The sequence below is a fragment of the Taeniopygia guttata genome, chromosome 2 (genome assembly GCF_048771995.1).
Source record: "Taeniopygia guttata chromosome 2, bTaeGut7.mat, whole genome shotgun sequence".
NCBI classification, from domain to species: Eukaryota; Metazoa; Chordata; class Aves; order Passeriformes; family Estrildidae; genus Taeniopygia; species Taeniopygia guttata.
In genome coordinates this window covers 61,526,678-61,548,714 of record NC_133026.1, presented here as the reverse complement: position 1 = coordinate 61,548,714, position 22,037 = coordinate 61,526,678, and the positions used below count along the sequence as shown (strand labels likewise).

At 40.3% G+C, this 22,037-nt stretch overlaps 1 protein-coding gene across 3 annotated transcripts in view; it reads right to left on the bottom strand.

Moving 5' to 3' along the window:
- Positions 1–22,037, bottom strand: part of GMDS (GDP-mannose 4,6-dehydratase) — a 407,595-nt gene that overhangs the window by 57,517 nt on the left and 328,041 nt on the right. For all 3 annotated transcript variants that reach the window (XM_032746846.3, XM_030265425.4, XM_072924092.1), the window contains exon 9: positions 16,930–17,026. In XM_032746846.3, coding sequence (XP_032602737.3) covers positions 16,930–17,026 — 97 coding nt within the window. The remainder of the gene's footprint in view (positions 1–16,929; positions 17,027–22,037) is intronic.

Sequence of the window (22,037 nt, the reverse complement as noted above, 5' to 3'; positions counted from 1 at the left end):
ATAAATATACCCTAACACGTTATTTAATTAAAAGAATGGTAAACTTCCAAACATCTGTGTTTCTTCAGATAACCTTCTACAAATACTCCCAAACTGGGACTTTAGAGATGGCTAATGAAAACATCTATCAGGACTAAAGGACCAAATAGAAATATTCACAACTGTTTGTAATTCCGTCAGGGGAAAAATGTTTCCTTCAGTAAAAAGAAAAAAAAATAGTTTTTCTTTCTATGTAGTAAACAGCAGTTTTTTTATAGGTGCTTTCAGTCTACTCTGAAGCTGTGTGAAATATCTTGTCAAACAAATTTAAGAAAGTACCAATTTGGCTGTGAAGTTCTGTCATTTTCTGTTTTGTAATCTTGTCCCTGGCAAAGCACAAGAAACTGTACAAGATACAGACTTCGTAGCTTTTAAGAGAGTGTAAGAAACACTTTCCAAGAGGCACTGTTTGAGTTCTCATGAACCTCTTTTTCCCTCTTTTATGACTCCTCAGCAACTCAACTGGTTGCAGACTGTAGAGCCGTCCCTCCAGCTGGTGTTTGCCTCATGACAGAGTTGCACATGGATTACAGCTCCCAGCAGTCACTGAGCACTGTTTAAATGGGATTTAAACAGAGAAGAAAGAGAGAGAATGCACATGTACGTGCACGACACATGCATTTCATCAAGAATGAACACCAAATCAAGTTCTGTTTCACTTACCAATATCTGGGAAAAAAACTCCTGACAACAACCTACACTAAGAAGCTGGACTCTTTTCCTTCTTTTCACCAGTAGACTATTTCCAGGCATGTGGTTTTTTTTTTATTTTGTTTTTGCTCGGGGAATCTTAGAGATGTTTTTAAAAGGCATCTCCTAGAATAAAACTTGAACTTCTGGTTCTGCAAAAAGATGGAGAAGACACTTGCATGTTCAGCTAGCTGGGCAGCAAAACCAGAGAGCAGTGCAGGTGCTGGGGAGTAACAGAAGTGTTAGTGTTAGTGTTCTGGGGCAAGAGTCTCATATTTATTTTGAGAAAAAAAACCCCATTGAATAAACCAGAAGTGTTTTATCTCTAAAGAGATGCAACAGTAAAAATGCAATGTTTAAATACGTTTAAAAAGGGGTGATAACAGAGGGGAGAGAGGAAGGAAAATTTTGGAATGACTAATGATGCTATTGAAAAATGGGTGATGAGATAACCAAAATGCAGAGAAGTAAGTGTAAGGCTAGAGAGAATAATAAAGTATGAAGACAGTGTATCTCAGCAGAGGGATATAAGTCATCCAGTGCACCAGCACATACTGAAAAGAATCAGGATGGGAGACAAGCCTCAGCCCTGCAAAAATACTGTACAGTCTCCACATGACATTGCCATTAGCAGAAATAATCTGATACTAAGCCTTCACTCAAGCAGTTTGGTAATAATAAACTTCCTCTGTAAAGCCCATTTTCTTGTATGGGAATGTCACAGTTTAAATGAAAATGAGTTCCCAGTTCCCTGCAGGAAACTTTCTCAGTCTGTAGCATCAGAAATCATATAAAACTCCCCAAGGGTCACAGCAAATCAATGACAAACTGATCCTTAATAAAAATTTGCAATTTTTAGTAGAAAAAAACAAGGTAGGTGTATTTGGATCTATGAGGTACTTGATGTGCAAACTGGGGAACCAGAGGCTGGAGAGTAGCCCCATGGAAAGGGACCTGGGGGTCCTGGTCGATGACAAGTTGAACATGAGCCAGCAGTGCCCTGGCAGCCAGGAGGGCCAACCCTGTTCTGGGGCATCAGGCACAGCATGGCCAGGCAGGCAAGGGAGGGGATTGTCCTGCTCTGCTCTGAGCTGGGGAGGCCTCACCTCCAGTGCTGGGGGCAGTTTTGGGTGCCAGAATATAAGATGGATATAAAGCTGTTAGAGAGCCTCCTAAGGAGGGCCATGAGAATGTTGAAGGGTTTGGAGGGGAAGCCATACGAGGAGCAGCTGAGGTCATTTGACTTCTTCAGCCTGGAGAAGAGGAGACTGAAGGGAGATATCACTGCAGTCTACAACTTCCTCAGGAGAAGCAGAGGAGAGGCAGGAACTGAATCTCTTCCCTGTGGTAACCAGAGACAGGACCCAAGGGAATGACCTGAAACTAAACTGGGGGAGGTTTAAGTTGGGTATCAGGAAAAGGTTCTTCACCCAGAGTGTGGTTGGGCACTGGAACAGGCTCCCCAGGGAAGTGGTCAGAGCACCAAGCCTGACAGAGTTCAAGCAGTGTTTGGAAAATACCCTCAGGCACATGGTGTGACTCTTGGAGTGTCCTGTGCAGGGCTGGGAGTTGGACTTTGATGATTCTTGTGAGTCCTGCCCAACTGAGGATATTCTATTATTCTACTCTGTGATTCTAACTGCATCTTTCTGAAAGGGGAAGAAGTCAGGTACCAAACAATCCATATAAGGGCTGTATGAAATCACATTTACTGCCTACATTTCCAGCATTTTGAATCTAAAATACGTGTCACTAAAGTACGCCACCAGGACCGTTGGTGAACGTACCTTGCAACAGCTGAAAATATGCACCGGTTTGAGATTTATAGTAACAGAGTTACCAGTGTAACACTGGTATGATACAGCCAACAAGCCACTACGTCACAACATTTTTTCCACATGAAGAATAAATTTGCAGAATTGGCTAATGAGCTGATAGTGCAGACTGGAGTGCCAGATATTCTCATTTTCTTTGGATCTTCCTTTACTACAGGAACATGAGAGCTTTATATTTAAAAAATGTGTCAGTACAAATATGTAAGTTTACAGTTGCAGACCATTAATTTAAAATGCTACTGCAAAGAAAGAAGTGCCTAAAATTTCAGAACAGACTTCCATTGATCCACCAAAGAGTGGAAAGTACTAATAAAAATACTGTAAAACATTTAAAGATGGTATCCAAAGAATTTCCAGCAAGAGGACGAGCTCCTTGGGTCTCAGGGCACTGAAAAGCTGTCTTGTTATCCAGACACAGATTTAGGCTTGGTATGCTTCTGTCAGCTCTTGCATGCAGGTGAAAGTCAGCATTTATGGGGCAGAATCTTAACAGATGTAATAAATAGTTTCCTACATATGTTTCTCTAAAATCTTTACAAAGAAATGGTGATTATTACAGCCTGTGTCTGAAAACCTCTGCCATCACTCAGGATTGTCCTGCTCTAGCTGTGCTGCAAATCAGAACCAAAATGTTGGTTTTTCTGCACAAAATGTTCATAATCCAAGGCCATGCTGCACATCACTGAACCAGTTAACAACGTGAAGTCATATTGCTACCATGACAAATAAGCTTTTATATGAGATCATTTACCCTTCTCCTGCTGCACTGAAGCATTTCACACTGTTGTGACTAGAGTTTTCTCCTTTGCTCAGCCTGAATCATTAGGTCAAATTGCATTCCCATGCCCACAGTACAGGAAATGGAGCACAAATAAGTAGAGACACAGTGTGAGAAGACAACAACAAACAACACTTGTCATCAAGATGCTCAAGAAGTCACAGCACATCACTGGTGTGCAGTGATTTCTGAAGGCAACAAGAGAGTTTTCAGGCGGGATCTGAGGGTACAGAAAGAAGAATCTGCTTTCTTTGCAGCAGCAGTCAGTGGGGTGTTTTGCAGAGCCAAAATAGAAGCAACAAAATAGGATGCCTCTTCACAAAGCACCACCTTTTTAGGCAAAATAAAAATTAAGTTGGGTTATGTGAACAAACCAAAGCAAAACACTGTATGGACATGAGGAAATGATATTGTCAGCCTGCCTGGAACTTGGTTTTGGAGGGAGCCATCTCTGCATCTGTGCCTAAGGCCATGAGAATATTCAAGGCCACTTTATACACAACAACATGATACTCAGTGGGAGTATTTCAGTTCAAGTCCACGTGAGGTCTATCAGGCTCAAGACCCTACATATTCTATTATTTTGAAGAAGCCTAAATGTGAAGCTGATATATACTCAGTTTGACACAACAGTAACACAGGAAGAGTTTATCAAAAGAGGATATTAGTCCTTTTCACATTGCTAGGCTTAACTGTACAATGTTTCTTGAAATGTTTAATAGAACAAAAGTATGTGAAAAAAAGCGCAAAAAAAGCTGCAGGCACAGCTGATGTAAATGCTTGAGTTGGCCTTTTTTTTTCTTTTTTTTTTTTTTTTTTAATAATAACTTTTATATTGCCTAAATCCCTAAAGTCAGAGTCTGGAGTATCTTGGACTCTGTCTGGAGGCTTCCCAAAAATCACTGCTTGTCAACACCCTCTTTACAGAAATGAGTCTGTTTGCCTCCACCACCGCATTGTCAAGTAATCTGTTCCCATTAGCATTACAGTTTAAATTAGTATCCTTACAGAGCTGTCTAACTCTTCTTTTCCTTATTATTCAGGAATTTCTCTAATAGCCAAAGTCCAAGTTAAAATATTTACATCAACAGAATGCTTTACTTGAAGATGCATTTCTACATCGCTGTAATTGGTTAGATGGTACATTCTATGAGAAGATAAAAATATGGTGAGTTGATAGCAATGAATAAAAGGGAAATGCAAAAAATTCTAACTGGAGATTTATTGACTTTGAACCTTGATCCAAAGTGAAAATTTTCCTGTTCACTTTTAACATTTCAAGTAGAGGAACTTGATATAAAGTTCATTTCTGTGCCTTAAGAATCTCCTTATGGCTTTTGGAATTGACACACAGGTGTGATACCTCAACTGGAGCATGCCAATCTCCTGAACTGTCTTTGACAGGTTACACAGGAAATCAGAGAAAGCCTTCATATCATCCAGTGTTTTTAGGACAGTCTAGAGGTTTTGAGGTTTTGCTCTGAAAACAGTGTCTCTCTGAGTTCTTGGCAGTTGAAAAGACATTGAGGGATACCCTAGATTCTGCAGGCTTTACAGGAAAAAACGTAGTCAGCTCAAGGGAAAAAAATGGTATACAAACCAAGGGGGCATTCACATCTAATGTGATTATTTCTTTTTGTTTCTAGCTGCCATTGACATTCTCTAGTTGGTGTGTGAGTAAAGAGTTATTGATTTCATTCCTCTGACCACTTCATCAGGCCCTTTATTCTTTCTGTGATAAATAGGACAATACTTGGTAGTCCCAGCCAAAAGCAACGACTCCACTTTGTCACATTTCTAAACAGTCCCTCCAAGCTTAAAGTCCTGCTAAGTCATAAATTGTCTGCATGCCAATGTACAAAATGGCTATTTGATGAACTATGCTGCATAATGCTGATCCTTACAAAACCTGCAGCAAATACACAAGCTATCACATACCTGCACATATGAAGGGTTTTTCCCAGAAGTTTTTCACCCAACAAGCGCGGCACCAAAATCTGCTTTCTCTGAAAGTATATCCCAGCTGACATGGCTGCTGGATGTAGATGTTTGCATCCATGGCATTCTCAGTCATAGCAAGCTATGTTATCAAGGGTATCAAAGATACCAGGCATTACTCTGAAGAAGGAAATCCTTCTCAAAGCCTTATTTAAGATCTTAATGAAGTAAATATTTTTTTCCTTAATTCCATTCAGCAGTTAAACCAAAGCAGAATTAATTGTGATTGCTAAGACTAGAAGGCAAAAATAAGAATACTCGTGAGCTTTCCAACACACAAATGGCCTGTCATCCATCTCCAACTCCCTGTGGCTGTTCTTCAAGTGCTCATAAGTCTTCACTGCTGTGGATCTCTATTGCGGTGAATAACACACCTTCCTGTGCTTTTGTTTTCACTCTTGTGTCCCCTTACCCTTGCATTTATTTATGCCACAAAGCTGTTGAATTATTATGGAGTTGGGTGGCTTACCTACAGGGCAAGTTATATTCCAACCATGACAACTTTTTGTTTATAATACCTGAGCTATCTCACTCTTGGGATTCACTTCATCAGTCAAAATTAATTTTGGTCTTTATTGTAAGCCCAGAAGTTGTCCAGAAGGCATCTAACAAATATGCAAAATACAAAGGTAATACCAATAAGCACCCTGGGGAGGAGACAGAGAAAGGAAGGTCAGGAATAACACACCTAAATACTATCTTGGATACTCCTCTGCAAGCACAGGATTAAAGACTGCAGTAATTTTATAGGATTAGCACTACAGAAGAGTTGTTTTGAGTGAGGGGTAAATGTCACAATGTGTGATCAGTGGTGACACTGCAGTATAAGAAGAGGCCCCAATAGGCTTTGTTTCATAGCTATAAAAACAGTGGACAGAGCAAACTTGGCCCTACCTGAGCTTTTCCTAAAACCTCACATTTCCTCTGTTTCTAATTTCACCTTCATAACCCACTTTTTAATCTCCACCAACACATGGAAACAGAAACTTGGATCAAGAGGAAAATGCTGTCAAAGATTAGAGGTTTGGAAATTTACAACTGTTATCTGAGGAAAAACTATAGTGGCAGCCAATTGCTTTAATCAGAAGTTTTTGTTATTGTAAAGAAGCTTGAATATATGACTTTGCTTCCAAAATCAGAAGATAGAAGCATAGTATTTTATCAGTCAAATAGAATAAAAAGCAAGAACAAAAGCAATTCAACTCCTAGTTACCCATCTAGAATTTTTTAAAACTAAGGTCTGCAACCACTAACTTGGTAAGAGATGTAGGAAATTATAAACATGAACTTGTCACACACCACTGTAAAAAAAATCAGGCAGGTGTCCTTTTTTAAACCATATTTTTTTGTTTTCATTATTGGTATTCCACTTACATTATCCCTTATTGTTATCCCTTATGGCTAATCAATACAAAACGCGATTACTACTGGTACAAAGTAGTATCAGTTCAGCAATTTGGAGGAAGTAAAAAAAAAAAACAAGTAAAGAGTGCTTTCAAAAATTACAGAACAGTGTTCCAAAAAGGAAATCTGATTTTAAAACCCATTTTTGTGCAGCAGTCGAGGGGTCTGTTTTGAATTTCAATGGCTATCTGTAGCACTGAGGTTTCTGTTTTGTTGAATACAGAAAACGTGGCGAGCAATGGTGCTGTCTTACTCTACTCCTAACCACAGCCTGGTAGATAAATTCTGAAGTCACAAGGCAGCTGAGAACTCTACGAAGACTATTAAAATGTACTGGCAAAGCTGGAAGGAAGAAATTCAAATGAGGCTAGGTTAGAGGTTTCAAAGGGATGAGTGTCTGATCCTGTTTCATCTTATGCCAGACAATGCTAATAGCTTAAACACTAGCTCTGTCAAACAAGAAATAGATGTATTATCGTCTGTGAATTATTAAAATTGACTTCACCTACTCACCTTTAGAATTTTCTGACTGAAAGGAAAAAAAAAACAAGAAAGAAAAAGTCTCACAAGAGAGGCATGCACTCTTAATCTATTACTAATGTCTTCTTGAATCCTGTTAATATTTTTCATATTGTCTGCTTTGGTGAACTCAGAGACTATATGTGAGGAATGAGCAAAAATTCCAGCTGATCCAAGACATAAAGCTCTTAATGTTTAAGTCTCTCCTGCCCTGCAGATAATTACTGTCTCCTCTTTCACCCATCCAGCTGGGACATCAGACAATTTGGGGAACATCCAAGATGGGCATGAAGAACCATTTCCTGTTTCATGACAAATACTGTAGATGTTTTTGACATAGAGATAATTCTTCTCAGGTTTTATTCAGCAACAACACTTCTCCTCCCCCACCCTCCCTCATTTTTAAAAAGTTGTTTATATCTACAAGGCTCACTTTTCCTTCCTATTCAACCATACAAGCTCTTCTTGAACACAAGGGAAGTATTAAGGATACAAAAAAACAATTAACAGTGTAAAAGTTTTTTAAGTTCTGATACAATCTGAATCATCGCTATGAATTTTTTTCTGAAATGCAAATATGAGACAAGAAGATACAGAAGCTGATCCTCAACATCACTCAACAGGCACTGCTCAACATCATCATCATCACACAGCAGCAATAATAGCAAAGGTCCCACCTATTCATGCCTCCCCCATGAAGTCATTAATTTACAAATGATAACTCTAAAGGTGAGAGAGGGGAAAGGTGAAGGTTTATTTTCTTAAACAACCACTTCCAAACTTCCACCTCCTTTCAACTGTTTTCTCTTTTGAGAAAAATAAAAAATGATGAAGAACAGGGATGAGTCTGAACAAAAACTCCTTGTTGACTTTTTTGGGGAGACAGAAGACTTCTAGGGCTAAATGAAAAAAAAGTCTCGAGCCCTCTAGAAAAGTACCTTCCTCCCCTCAAATTAGGCTTTCCTTAGAAAAACTGAAGGGGTGATTTTGATTTTTTTTTTGTTTGTTTTTTTGGTAGCAGAATATTTTTTATTTTTTTTTCCCCAGAGGTGAGGTTAAAGCATTCACATTTTCTAGGGGAATCAACTCCAGATAACTAAAGAAATAAAAGAAATTGATAGATGCCTACTGTCATTTTTGGACTGTAAAACACCTGAAAGATCATGAAATGAAAGTTTTTGGAGACAAACCCCCACACCCTCTTCATTCCTAAGAACTTGCAATTATAGCATTTCTTCTAACCTGGTCCAAATGGCCCTTTCACACTGTCCTGGACTGCTCCTCACTCTCATAACATCTCCAGCAGCACCAAAGTAACAATGATAAATATTTTGCAAGAGGTGGCACAGGATTTTGAGGATCAGCGGCTTAAAGTACTATCTTTCAAGAAAAAAAAATATGAGCTGCTATGGCATACCCAGGCTGGAGACACCTATTTCCCCAGCAAACCCCTGACTGGAGGACTCCATTCTGAAAAGGCTGATGTCAAGGCCTCTGCTGACCCAAACCCAGCAGAAATCAGGTTTGCCAACACTAAAACCATCTCATGGCTTCCCAGATGAAACCCATGAACACTCTGGGGCTGTCATCTTCCTTTGTACACCCACTCACTCATAAAATAAAGTATAAGCAGCTAAAGGCAAGCCAGCTCTGGCTAAGGCTAGAGAAATTAGACATAAGACTAGCCTGTCGGAACTCAAAATGTCCCTCAGACATTTTTAGAGGTTCCAGGCCTTGGTCAGAAGCATTTTAGACCCTGGCAAGCAGCTGAAAACAGCTGTGATTTTGAGTTTGAACCATGGAATGAATTACCAACTTTAAAGGTGGAACAAGCAGTCACAGAGGGTTAGATGATATAGTAAAAGTAGTCACAAATTAGAGGGTAAAATTTTTTAGTATTGTACAGGGGGGTTTTAACACCTGTACAGGGGGGTTTTACTTTGTACAGGGGGGTCAGGAGTTCTAAGATGGAGGAAAGTGGACCTGATCCTGTTCTTCCTCCTTCTTCTTCCTTACCTCCATGTTCTTGGTGATGTTGGCATTTTTCTATTGGTTTAGGCTAGGGACATACTGTTCAACGTAGATGATAGATATTGGCACATTATTGTAAATATAGTACACGTAATTTCTGGTATATAATGTTTGTACCATCCCACTGAGGGGCAGAGCCCCGCACGCTGCCCTGCAGGACAGACCTGCGGCAGGGCAGCAGAACTTGTTATAGATAAGCAAAAATAAACAACCTTGAAACCAGCACAGACGAACTATGGCTTCTTCTTTGGCAACGGGGCAGAAAGACAGAGACTTTCTACAATCTCGGAATCACCAATACCCACAGATTCCGACACTAGCCCTTAATTCTAGATTTGCTGAAGGAAACCTTACCTCTGTCTCATATCCTCTGTATTCAAAAGCCATTTTTATTTTCATATAAATCATGTCACTTACTGTTCTCTGCTGCTATTCTAAAACCCTTGCAAGGGTTGAATTGGCACAGCACACTCAAAAGAAAAGGTTACAATGATGTCGGAAATGCAGTCAAAATGAGAACAGTATTGTTAACATAATGCTTAACTTTTAAAAACCCATTGTAAAATAAAATAAACAGCATCTGAAAGTGAGACAGATCTTCAGACATGCCCCCACTTTTAAGTCTGAACAATAATCAGGTGTGTAAGTGACCTCAAGCACCTCTGACACCAAGGTCTTCATGATGGGAACAGTTTTGTGCTGAGCCACTGTGCCACTCTCATTGGAAACTCCAAAATGTGGTCTGAAGCACAATCTGGCTCTTTTGAATGTCTGATCTTTCACAGAGAATGGGGAACAGGCTGTAGGTGGTGGAGACTGCTGTCAGGGGTGACAAATGGGCCTTGGTGCTGCCTGAGCCTGGACTTCTGTCGTGGCTTTTGCCTGCTCCAGGGTCTCTCCCACCCTTGTGACGGCCCTTCAGAGGCTTTGCATTTCCCACCACATCTGCTGGAGTGTTTGCATGGGACAGGCATGGGACAGGCAGTGATAAGAAAACAAGGGTCCAAATGAGGGTGAGACAACACAGAGAGATAACAAGGGGGAGGAGGAGGCCAAATGGCAGGCCAAGGGGATAAAAGGTGAGATAAAAAGAGACTTTCTGTGCATGAATAAACATGAATATGTGAAGAGGTGGCAGTAAGACCCCCCAGTGCCAGGAGACAGAGAAGAATTACGGCCTGGAGCAGTTGATTAAAACTACAAACTGCATGAACTTGGTATAAGTCCTTTTTGCCTGTGAAGCTACTCTAAGAGAACCTGACTAAAGAAAGTGTCTTGAGCTATTTCAGCATCTCTGCTCCCAGGCACTGCACAATGGGGCAGGCAAATGAGAATAATCAGCTGGCACCTCCTGAGCTCCCACAGTGTTTGGGCTGGCCTTCTCAATTCCCATTACAGATAAAATACTCTCCTTCATATTAAGATTTAGCAATGCACACTCTTGGCTACTAGTATGGAAACTGTCCTTATTTACTATTCAGGCCCTTGAAGTGAAGCACTTGCTTGGATGCCTGGCTGAATCAGGTAGGGTCTAATTAAGGAGGTAGACAGCCTTCTATTCTCATTCACCTCTCCCTCAGCCTTAATCCTCCAGTCACCTAAGTCTAATTTAAAAATCTGTTTTCAGGAGTTGAGCCCAGATCTGTCACATCCAAGATTGCCACTAATTGCTATGTGTCAACAGCATTTAGAAAAATGAGCAATGAATCAAAACCTCCAACCCTTCTGCCTGGATGACAGCTTTATCTTTACACACCAGCTTTTCCATGGGGTTGCAATTTCTTTACCCACCCAGAATGGAAAATTGCATTTCCCAAAATCAGTCAGAAATTTTTTCAGCCAGTCTGAAACACTTCCAAATAAAAAACTACTAATCTCATAGAGGAACATATGGTGTAACACCCAAGGTGCAAAAGCACTCCAACCTAGACCCCAGGAGGTTAAGGACACCCTTTTTCTCTGGCTAGTCTCGTCAGATGGTTTTGGCATTAAGGGGTGGGAAAGCAGACTCAGAGAGTCTCAGGAAAATCAATGAAGACGTGAAGGTCACAGATGACACATGGTTGGTTTCAAACCCTCAGGAATGACAGCAAAGAAAGAAGTGGTGAAGGAGGAAGTGCAACAGAGCCAGTTGTAGAAGTTGCCAGAGAAATGTTTTGTTGGAGGCACAGCAGAGGCGGAACAGGATGACGCAAAGAGAAGCAACTGAGTAAAGCACAGCATATGAGCAGTGGTGTCCAGAGGGATTCCTTTACTGGATGTGCTAGTCAATACTGAAGTAACGAGCTAATTATGAAGCAAAAAATCAGAATTTGTGTGGGAGGGATGGAGGGGCACATACTATGTAGGTATCTGCTCCTACCAGAAAGGAGGTAAGCCAGGGCTCCTGCTAAGAGTCTGTCAAGAGGATTAAACAAGACACGGAGCAAGCCTGGGCATGCTTGCTGAATCTTCTCTGGTTTGGTGATATATTGAGAAGAAAATTTGATAACAATAATGATCTTCCTTTCTTCTACACAATGAAAAAAATCAGGATGAGACAAAAAAAGCAGAAAGCTACTTGTTCAAGGATGGTGGCATCCCCTAGGAACGACAGCAGGTCACTATGCCATCAGGCTCTCCCCCAACTTTGCCGCTGCTTAATGATATCACTCAAGTCATGCAGTCTGTCTGCTCTGCCAGACTCGTTTCAGAGGCAGAAACAAAGTGATGCTATTTTTTTACAAACCCTTTCTCATATGCTTGTTGAGAAATATTTAAAATATGTTAAGTGCCTCTTAGATGCTACAGAGACAAGTTACTACTAATCATTATTTTACTTGGCTGAATTTGACATGTATATTTTCAGAGATACCTCTGAAATGCCTGATATGTAAGGCCTTAACTAAAACAAACAAACAATCTACTGCAGGTTTTATTAGCAGGAGGGACAAATAAAAGGAGGAGGATGGCAAAGCAATGAAGAGATAATGTTGAGATTAAAGTAAGGAACAATATAAACATTTTGGCTGAGACAGAAGCAAAGTCAGCTTGGAAGAGAATTAAGGGCAGCAGAGGCAATAGTTTTCAGTTGTTGACATAAATTTCGGAACAAGGAGGAAAGAAAACAGATAAGACTGTCAGCTTTATGACAGTTCACAACTTCTTTACCTGACTGCTAGAGGAAAATAGACAGGAAAATAATCTGAAGATTATTCTTCCTTGAATGCTCTCATTTCATTTTCATGAGTATTAATAAAGGCCACATATTGACATTGATGAGCAAAAAGATCCTTGAGGAGGGGAAGCATGTGTTTCCTCATGCAGATATCTGAACAGTTTACAGTCACAGGCAGCTCTGAACTGAAGAGTAGGAAATGAAGCTTGTATGAAAACTAGAGTGGAAGTGTGGGGCATTTAGGGGTTTGTGATCATGGTTTCATTAGACTCTAAATGCTCTTTAGGGCAGGAGCACTTAGAGGAGTTCAGAAATGTTTTTAACTTTAAGAAAGCTGACTTTGGGAGAATGTGATATGCCCCAAGGAATTTTTACTGGAATTCTATGAAACATGGGAAACACAGAGCTGAATTTTAAAAAAATATCTGAAGAGACTGAAATTTAAAGCTATCCTGCTTAATTCCGAGGAGGAAAAAGGGTAACTGAGGCCAAACACAGTTAAGCAAAAATGTAAAATTTAGTATAAGTGACACACATAGGACTTGAGAAGTTGTATATATATCGTATATATATGTATATGCACACACACACACATATATAATTTATATCAATGCTAGAAAGAACTGGGAGAAAAATTGCTCAAGGCATATAACAAAAGGAAGAAGTTAGCAAGTTAGCATGCCCTTTTTTCCTTTGAAGAAGAATAATAAGAGGCCAGATGACTACTTAAATATTAGCATCACATTGTGACAGAGTTTCCAGGCTTGCTTAAAGGAAGGAAATTTGCATTGATGATGTGCACATCCTTAGAGTTACAGCCATGCCAGCCCATAACAAATGTGATGCTCGGATTCAACCTGCAGTCAGGCAAGCTGTAGGAAAACTGCAGAAACAGGTGGGAGAGAAGGGGAAGAATTCTCTGTAACACATGCAGAATATTAGATTGGGAGAAAAAACAACATCTACACATGGTTGAAAGGCTTCTTTTATTTTCTCCTGTCAAACAGTGACATAAACTCCTAACTGAGAGATATATACATTTAAGTTCTGTGATGAAAAGACAGACCAGTGAGACCTGGAGTTAATCTTCACTGTTGCAGGAAAATGCAATGAAATGAAGCAAGCACCTATAAAACTGTTAGCTTAATTTCTACCACACAAAACTAATAGAAGCACTTTAATTCAAACACCTTAATGGGAAAAATTTAATTAGAAGAAATTGTGCAATTCTTGGGGGAAATTCAAGCATACAAATTAATAGTAATTGTCCTGCTGAAAGATAAGAAAATTAAAGACAGACCCTTACTCTGTAAAAATTTCCCAACTTCTGGGATTGAGAGACCTGATGCTTACGACATTATGTGCTGCAGGGCTGCCTGTTTCCAGCTCACCAAGCTGCTTATTGTATTTCAGTTTTAACTTCCGAAAAGAAAAGAAAATTATTTTAACATTATTTTCATTAATGTCAAGTACATTATTTAAATCCAAGTATACACTAAGTTGCCTACACACAATATGAACATTATGATTGTAAGTAGAAAAGACTAGTGATATAATTTCTGAAGTACCTACATTTCACGGGTGAGTAAATGTACTGGAAATTGATCTTTACCTGCCTAGAGCAGAAGATGAATGTAAAGCATGACTTTTCGAGCCATGTGCTTAAAAAGTTTGTAAAATAAGTAAAAGCACCTTTTGTAGTGCATCAAGTCCAGTATAGAAAGAAATCTTGCCATGAAGCTCCTGTGAAATTTGTTGATTTTAAGAAAGGAACAAACAAAAATTTTCCCCAATCCTTGCAGCAGGTTAGCCTCCAAAAACATTTTTAAAAGGGTCGGAAAATATACTGATATTAATTCGATAAAAGCTGAAAGAAATTATGCTGATAGGTTTGCATTTGGCAAAACACAAGGAAGGAAGGAGAGAAACACGCATTACAAGCATTAGCAGGAACAATTCCCAAGGCCAGTAAATATCAAGGGGCCCCACAGCAGTCAAAAGCAGAGTGAAGAGATTTAGAGCCAAGACATTCAAAGGGTCTACTTAGTTTGACCAGAAGATTGTCTCACATTTCAAGGTTTCTTCTTCAGTACAGCTAAGCTTTTCAATGGGAGGCCTTGACCCCAGGGATCACTAACTGAAGAAAACAAATGTGTTTTCAAATGAATGTATTGGCACTGTCAGAACTGACTGTACACAAGATTAAATTATGTTTATTTTCAATTTCCAGAATACCATGTTAAATTTTAGAGAGACAGACAGACAGAAATGTTTCCAAATAAGACATGAGAATCTGAGCATCAGATTTTCTGTGTCAGCTGTGATTCAACAGCAGAATTCCTGTTAACTGAACTGGCTAAGCCTTCTCCCAAAATGTCAGCCTGAGGCTTTCTTGCTTTCAACAGTATTTGTACAAGTGGCAGCAGGGGACACATGCTGTCAGTCTATTTTAGTTATTTCATTGCTCTTCCTTGCTTTTTTGTGATGGATTGTGTTTTGGTCTAATATTTTGAATTGCCTAGATGTGATTCCCTGAATGAAACAAACAGTAGTTTGCCTGCCTTTGACAAGGAATGGAAATCAAATTATTATTAAAAAAAAAAAAAAAAAAAAAAAAAAGAGAAAGCAGAGGAGAAAGCACCTCTGCTTATCCATCCTGAGGTGCTCTAAAAAGAAAAAACTGATTGCAGAAAAAGGATATCACACCTCTTCATAGAAGAGCTCCCTCATAGTCCTCTGCATGCTCCTTAGGACAAAGATACTTCACTGTGTGCTTCTACCTTGATCATGCTTGAGCAGCTTCACAGCCTTCCTGGGTTCCACAGGAACCAAGTCGGGACTGCACTAAAAGCAAGGCAAGATGAGGGTACCAGAAGATAGAGATGGAGCCCTCATTCAAGGGAAGACAGCCTATGAGAAACCAGGTAATTTCAGATAAGCTCAGACATCTCCTGTGGTTATACACAGTCCTATTTCAAGCCCACATTCCACTCTGTATTTGAATTCCTCTCTACTCTCATGTATGGAGTCACTAGAAATGCCGAGTATTCCTGAGGGATGTGTACTTATGCACTGTCCCAAAACAGTAAGTATAATGAGCTGAATGTAAAATCCAGAAACTGTGTTCCCAGAGGGAGACCAATAGGGACAGAGAGGAAGAAGACCATGGGCAGCACTATTTCAGCAGAAAACATCTGAGTACATGAAGAGGACTTCCAAAGAGCTACATACTAATTATGAATTTTGAGGAGTGAATATGCTCGCTAGTAAGAGGTGTGACAAAGCAGGAAAGTGGGTCTCACAAAGCACAGACTTGTTGGGTCAAGTGTCCTTTTCCTGTTTCGCAAGTCCTTTTGTCTCTGTCCTCCTTATCATCCTGACAACCTTACCACAGCACAGAATGACAGACAGCTCTTAATGACTTCCTAGCATTTGAATCTGATACACAGGTCCAGCCCTTTTTAATGAAACATGAAAGTCTCTAGTCCTCTCTGAATTTCAGTTTAGAACCCATGCCCACTTCCAAACAACAGCCCCCTACTCCCACCCTGCAATCTCTGTCAACAACACAAAGGTGCTCTTGTCACCCCCTTGCTTGAATCACACAGCTCTTCTGAATGGGCACACTGACAGATGATGCTGTGTCAGCAGCCAGTGGGGCTTGTGTCACTTTCTCCAGGAGAGGAGAAATCCTCTCCTGGTACACCCACTCCCACACAGCACAATTGGGGCTACTGTGTCCGGAAACCAGGCTTCATCCTGTGCCATCTCTGTGCATTGCCACCATCCTGCCTGACCTGGAAATACTGTTGGTCTCTCACTAGGTGATTGGAGCACAGGGGTTAGGGATTTGGTCCTGCCAGCAGCATGTGCTGGTTTAGTGCCTCTGGTACATTTCACTGAGGCATTTCTGGGAGTAAACGTGTGTTCTGCAAAAGGGCATTTGCTGAGTGGGACCCTGCAAAGCCCACGAGCACATCTAAAGGAGCATTTTGCAGCACCCACAGTCACCCACCCAGATGTAAGCTGGACAGGGGACACTCAGCGGCTGGAGCTGAAACACTACCCTGAAAACACGGAGGGTCCGACTTTATAATCAAGCCCGTCATTGCCCTCCTTCTGCTTTCCCTGCTTGCAGCTGCAGAAGTGATGACCGTATGCCCATCCACAAGGAGCTGTTTTATGCTTTCTCTTGTTTCCCATTTCATGTTTCAGCCCCTCGGGAGGGTGAGCAGAGAGGAGCAGCGCCCCTGTGAGATGTGAGGGCCGCCCGCTCCTCCGGCCCGCTCCCGGCTCCTCCCGGCTCTTCCCGGCTAGCTGGCTGTGAGGGGACAGCGGGCAGGCTCATTTAGAGCTCTAAAAGCTGGCAGCAGGAGTGCAATTAACCCGTTTTCACAGACTGCTGGCCAAATGCAGCAATTTATTGGCTGACTGATTGGATTATTCATTTGCAAAGCTACGAGAGGGCATTTTCTTACCACTTCAGTTGGCCTGTAGTACTTGTGATTGACTGTCACATGAATCTTGCCAGTCTCTTTGCATCGTCCCACTTCATTTTCATTCTTCCCTTCCCACCTGTAAATAAGATAAACATTTAATCAACCCATAATTACTTTAGTGCTCTGATCTTACCAACATTTGGCCTGCTTTCATTTACTTGAGGCTGGTGTCAATTCTCCCTGCAGGACAGTATAAACTCATTAGCTAAAGGAACAAAGGGAGAGTTTAGACTTGAATAGAGTAACAATGGCTTTTGAAGTCTTTGTTTTGGTTTTTGATTCAGTGGAAGGTCTAAAATACAGGACTTCCAAATTAAACACATAATGCGAAGGGAAAATAAAATGCCCTGATTTCAGAATGTCTCATATATCTGTAAATAAATATGACAGTGAGGTTTTTCATTTGTGGATTGGTTCAAAGATGTTTTCTTAAAATATTTTTAATTCTTGTATTTTGGCCAATACTTTCAGGAACTCTTTAATCTGTTAATTTTATAGACGTGAAGCTCTGTTTGAATAGCATTAAGCTGCATAATTTAATTTGTGCTTAACTAGAAAAAACAAAACAAAAACAGTTCTTGGGTTTTCAGTCCTACCTTGACACAGCACTCCACATACATATATTGTAAACTTTGCTTGCTACCTGCAAGCTGAAAGCCAGCTCCCTCAGTCCAAATTGGTTTCATATGTATTGAACAGCCTGCAATTTGCTGTAATTTGTGTGATCTGGTTGCACTATGAACTATTTTCTTAGGGACTGTCCTGGTTTCAGGAGCAGCAGAAGAGGAATGGTTTGGTGGGTGACTAGCTCTGCCTCTGGGGAGGTCAGGCTGCAGCCTGAAGCCTGGGGAAAATGCTCCCACTCCAAATAAATGCTTCAGGCAACACGTGTAGGAACGTACATCAGTGCATCAAACTTCATGCACTGAATATACAAAATTCAGAGTTATGATTGAAATTCTTTCCTCTCTTTGCATTTTGCTTTTAGGTATATATATATATATACACCATGGGGCTCTGAAGCAGCTTGGCTTAAAAATGTGATGATGAAATCCTCTAGCTCTTTTTTTATGTTTAAGTAAAAACTGTATAAATTAAATCAGCATTGTCCTATAGGCAATTTAGCCTCAGTCACCAGCAAGGAAATAAAAGCACCCCTAGTTTCCCACTTACTAATTTTTCTCCCAGCTCTTGGGATTTTGTCACAGATATGATTTCTTCTTGCTCCCCTGTCCCCTCAAGCTCCTAGAAGAATTTAATTCTTTGACAATCTCAGCCTTCATTTTGGAGTTTCTAGCCCTGAGGGCTAAGGAGAAAAGCCTGAAAATGTGACCTCTGTGTACCCATGAAGGTTTAAACACTGAAAGGCAGAAGGAAATACCAAATATGCATTGTTGCAAGTTCTTAAATCTCACAAATTTTTAAGCACGGCCCGTGACTTTTGAATGACTAGCAAAGCCTGTAGGAAGCTTGATACTGGGAACATTTCACATTGAAATAATATCCTACAGATAATAGTGACAGTGAAGTCAGCTATTAATGGGATGCCATGATGCCAAAGATGACTTAGAATTTAAATTTTCTTTCTTTCTTTTTTTTTGCAGTTGCTCTGTTGTGAGCCTGAACTGCAAAGTTTTCATTCAGAAGCCAAAACTAACAGTAGTCCCTCCCTTTAAAGGGCAGAGGGTAAAAATGTGCAGGACTCAAATGAGCTTAATAGAAAACCAAGCGTCACCAGTAAAACAACAGGAAGCACTTGGATCAGGAGACGTCAGTTGTTGTTGGAGGTCACTGAGCAGAGAACCCCATTTAACACCCAAAAGGCTCCAGAAGGCTCAGCTGAGCCAGTAAAGACTCACTTAATGTCGCTATCAAAGTTATATAACAATAGAAATAGCTTAAGAAGAAATCTCCACCCATTTTGTTCAGCCCAGTAATGTGAAAAGCTCACAAGGAGAGGGGAAAAAAAAAGTGCTTCTCATTGTGAACAAAGTAACATTTGATAGCTGCACTTCTAATTACTCCTGGCACCTCGATGCTCACAGCTGGGATCATCATACAACTGATAAAAGGGACTGTGTGGGGGCCAGCCTGACACCAGGACCAAGACATCCATTTTGCCAACCAACTCCCCCTCCCCTCTCCCTCAAACCACAAAGTAAGAGGGGAAAAAAACCCCACCAAAACCATCCCTAATTTATAGTCAAATTGCAGTCAGAATTGCTAACTGGAAAATGTCATGCCAAATTATCTTGAAGCACGAGCATGGTGGAAGGGGCATGGGGAAGGAACCCTCATGTTGTGATGTGATCTCAGCTAGCTCCAGCCACAAAGACTACCCGGCTTTCTGCTCTGCAGGGCAGATGCCCACATAGGCACAGCAGCAGCCTTGTGTAAATTGGGGGAAACACAAGGGATCCCTGGATGGAGAAAGTTTGGCTTATCAGGACAGGGCTAAATTTTTAGAGGATGGGGAGTAGATCCCCCCCAAGCCCAGCTGGTGTCAAAGCCCAGAGCTCCCACGCAGGCACCTGCTGCCCTGGTGCAGGCTTTACACAAAACGCTGCTCCTTGAGCCTGCATTGTCTCTGCAGTGAGGCCACTGCCCCACACTGCGTAGCTTCACCCTCCCACTGAAGCAAGGGATGGGTTTCCTGCCACAGCTGATGGCCTCAGCTGTATGCCACCATGTCCTGCACCTGGAGAAGGATGGGTGAGACCACAGAACTGCTCCTGACAAAGCAAGTTTGATGTCCCTTGCATCTGCACTCCATGTTGAGTGCTTCGCTGATGGAGTGGGGCGCTTTGAGATTGCTTGGGGTGGTAGTCAATGGTCAGCTCTGGTGGATTCCACTGCTATCAGTGACCTCACAATTTTCCATAAAACTAAGATTCAAATGCATGAGCAGGTTTACTTGCTTGAAAAGTGCTTCACAACAAGAGCTTTTAAACTCTGGATTTACAGTGGGATGGATTGCATTTAATTTAAGACTAATTTCATATCTATGTTCATTAACATATCACTATTGTTACAATACTTATTATCAGCATTGATGAATGCTTCTCTGGCTTTTTTACTTGTGGAGGTTCCAATTATTTTTCACTTCCTATAACTATTCATTGGAGAGCAAACTTCAAGCAATGAAAACTCTCAGAGTTATAGAAGATTTCATGAGGAAGAAAAGCTGGGGTATCCACCTGGTAGGGTGTGAGGTGGGCAGGAAAGGAAACAGGGGAGCCAGATAATTGAGAAGGGGTGGGAATAGCACTGCAATGGACCAAATGGTCTGGTGTAATTGAGGAGGAAACAAGCCAAAGTACATATATTTTTTGAGATAGTGAAAAAAATCAAATAAAAATGAAAATTTTCACAGAAGCAGAGATAAACTGAACAAGTATATGCATTTCATCTCCTTGCTTGATCTTTACATAGAATCAGAACACATAGCATTAAAATAAAAGTATTCAAAACCACTAGAGGCTACAGCTGCTCAGCTTCTTTATGAAAAATAAAACTATCATGATCACCTTTATAATGAAATAAATGGCAATAGAAAATATTTTAACATTTTAAACAGAACAGTAAATTAAATTAAAATAAAATTGTATGAGGATTTTGCTTTTCCTCCATAGCAAATATGATATACTTTATGTGTAGGTTTCTCAGATATGTGGCCTGATTTCTGCTACACACAAAATTAAGCCAAAACACTTCATTCTGTCCTGGTACACTATAAATAGCAAAACTGACACTATATAAGAGACCATTAATATATTTTTGCAAGTAATCTTCTGTAGGGAAACTTTAAATATAACTCTCCATAGTTCCTTTGCCACCAACTCAACCACCAGCCTTGCCAGAAGCTCTGATACATCAAAGTAATCACAGATACAGGGATGGCTTAACCACAACCTTGTGCTTAAATCAAAAGCATGCCACCATAAAGGAATGTATTAATTTTTTTTCCCAAAAGCTCTGATGAATCAAGTATTCAATGTTTTCTTTTATTACTAGTCCAATAATCCAAGCATTGTCAAGCTCAAATTTTAAAAATTTAATTGCCACTTTTTTTTTTTTTTTTCTTCTTTCCAGTTCATTGGAAGGCTTTTGAAGCTCTGTCCCTTTACTCCAATTTGTGAAAATTGGTGTTGGGAAGAAAATGTTTTCCCAAAGAAATGCTTCCATAAAAATCAAAGCATTATGGAAAGAAAAGTTTTAGTTTCAAGTAAGTTCCATTAGTTTCAGCCTAATACAGAATTCTATTAATGTGAATATCTGAAAGAGAGGCTTTTACATTTTCAGAATGGATTTTTTTCTTTTTTTCAGAATGGCTTAAAAAATTCTAACCTAAGTTCTTCTTTCTTTAAGCAGAGTTTAGGAAAAAACCAAAGAAGTTCAACTGACCCAAAATCAGGTATTTTTCCAAATTGCATTTGTGATAAATATTTTCATTTAATTTCAGAGGTGGGATATATGGAATTTCCCATGAAACACCATATTTCATTCTTACCTAGTCTTTCTATGGGAGAAGCACTCATATCTCTTATGTAGTCAGATAATTAAGATATTACAGACTTCAAAGCTTAATTTCAATGCTGATACAGTTATTGCATCTGCCTGCAATAAAACCTTGTATCAATGAGAAAGTAATGAGGGCATGCTCAGCTGAAAGAATGAATTCTCCAGCTGAGGTTGGTTAAATGCCCCCTGAAATATATACTCTGCTTTGAGAATGATGACAAAACTGTTACAGACCTAAGTGAAGACTCTTTTTTTGAGGGCTCACCCAGTCCAGCACTCTTCACTGATATGGCTGGGTTCCTTTCCACTACCTCTCCTCAAAATGCCTCCAGTTGATGTATGAGATTCTGTTCCCTTCCTCTTAATCTGAAAGCTTTTAATTTTATTTTCTGATTTAAATACAACACACAGCACTGGCCAGCCAGCAATTTTTGGTGGGCAAAAGCCATATCTGGAAATAGCAGCTGTTTTGCTGATGACTGCTGATGGCTCCTCCTCCATGTCCCACATGCTTTCAGTTCTTACAACAATCATTCAAATCTCATGAGTTTCTGTAACCCAGCCTT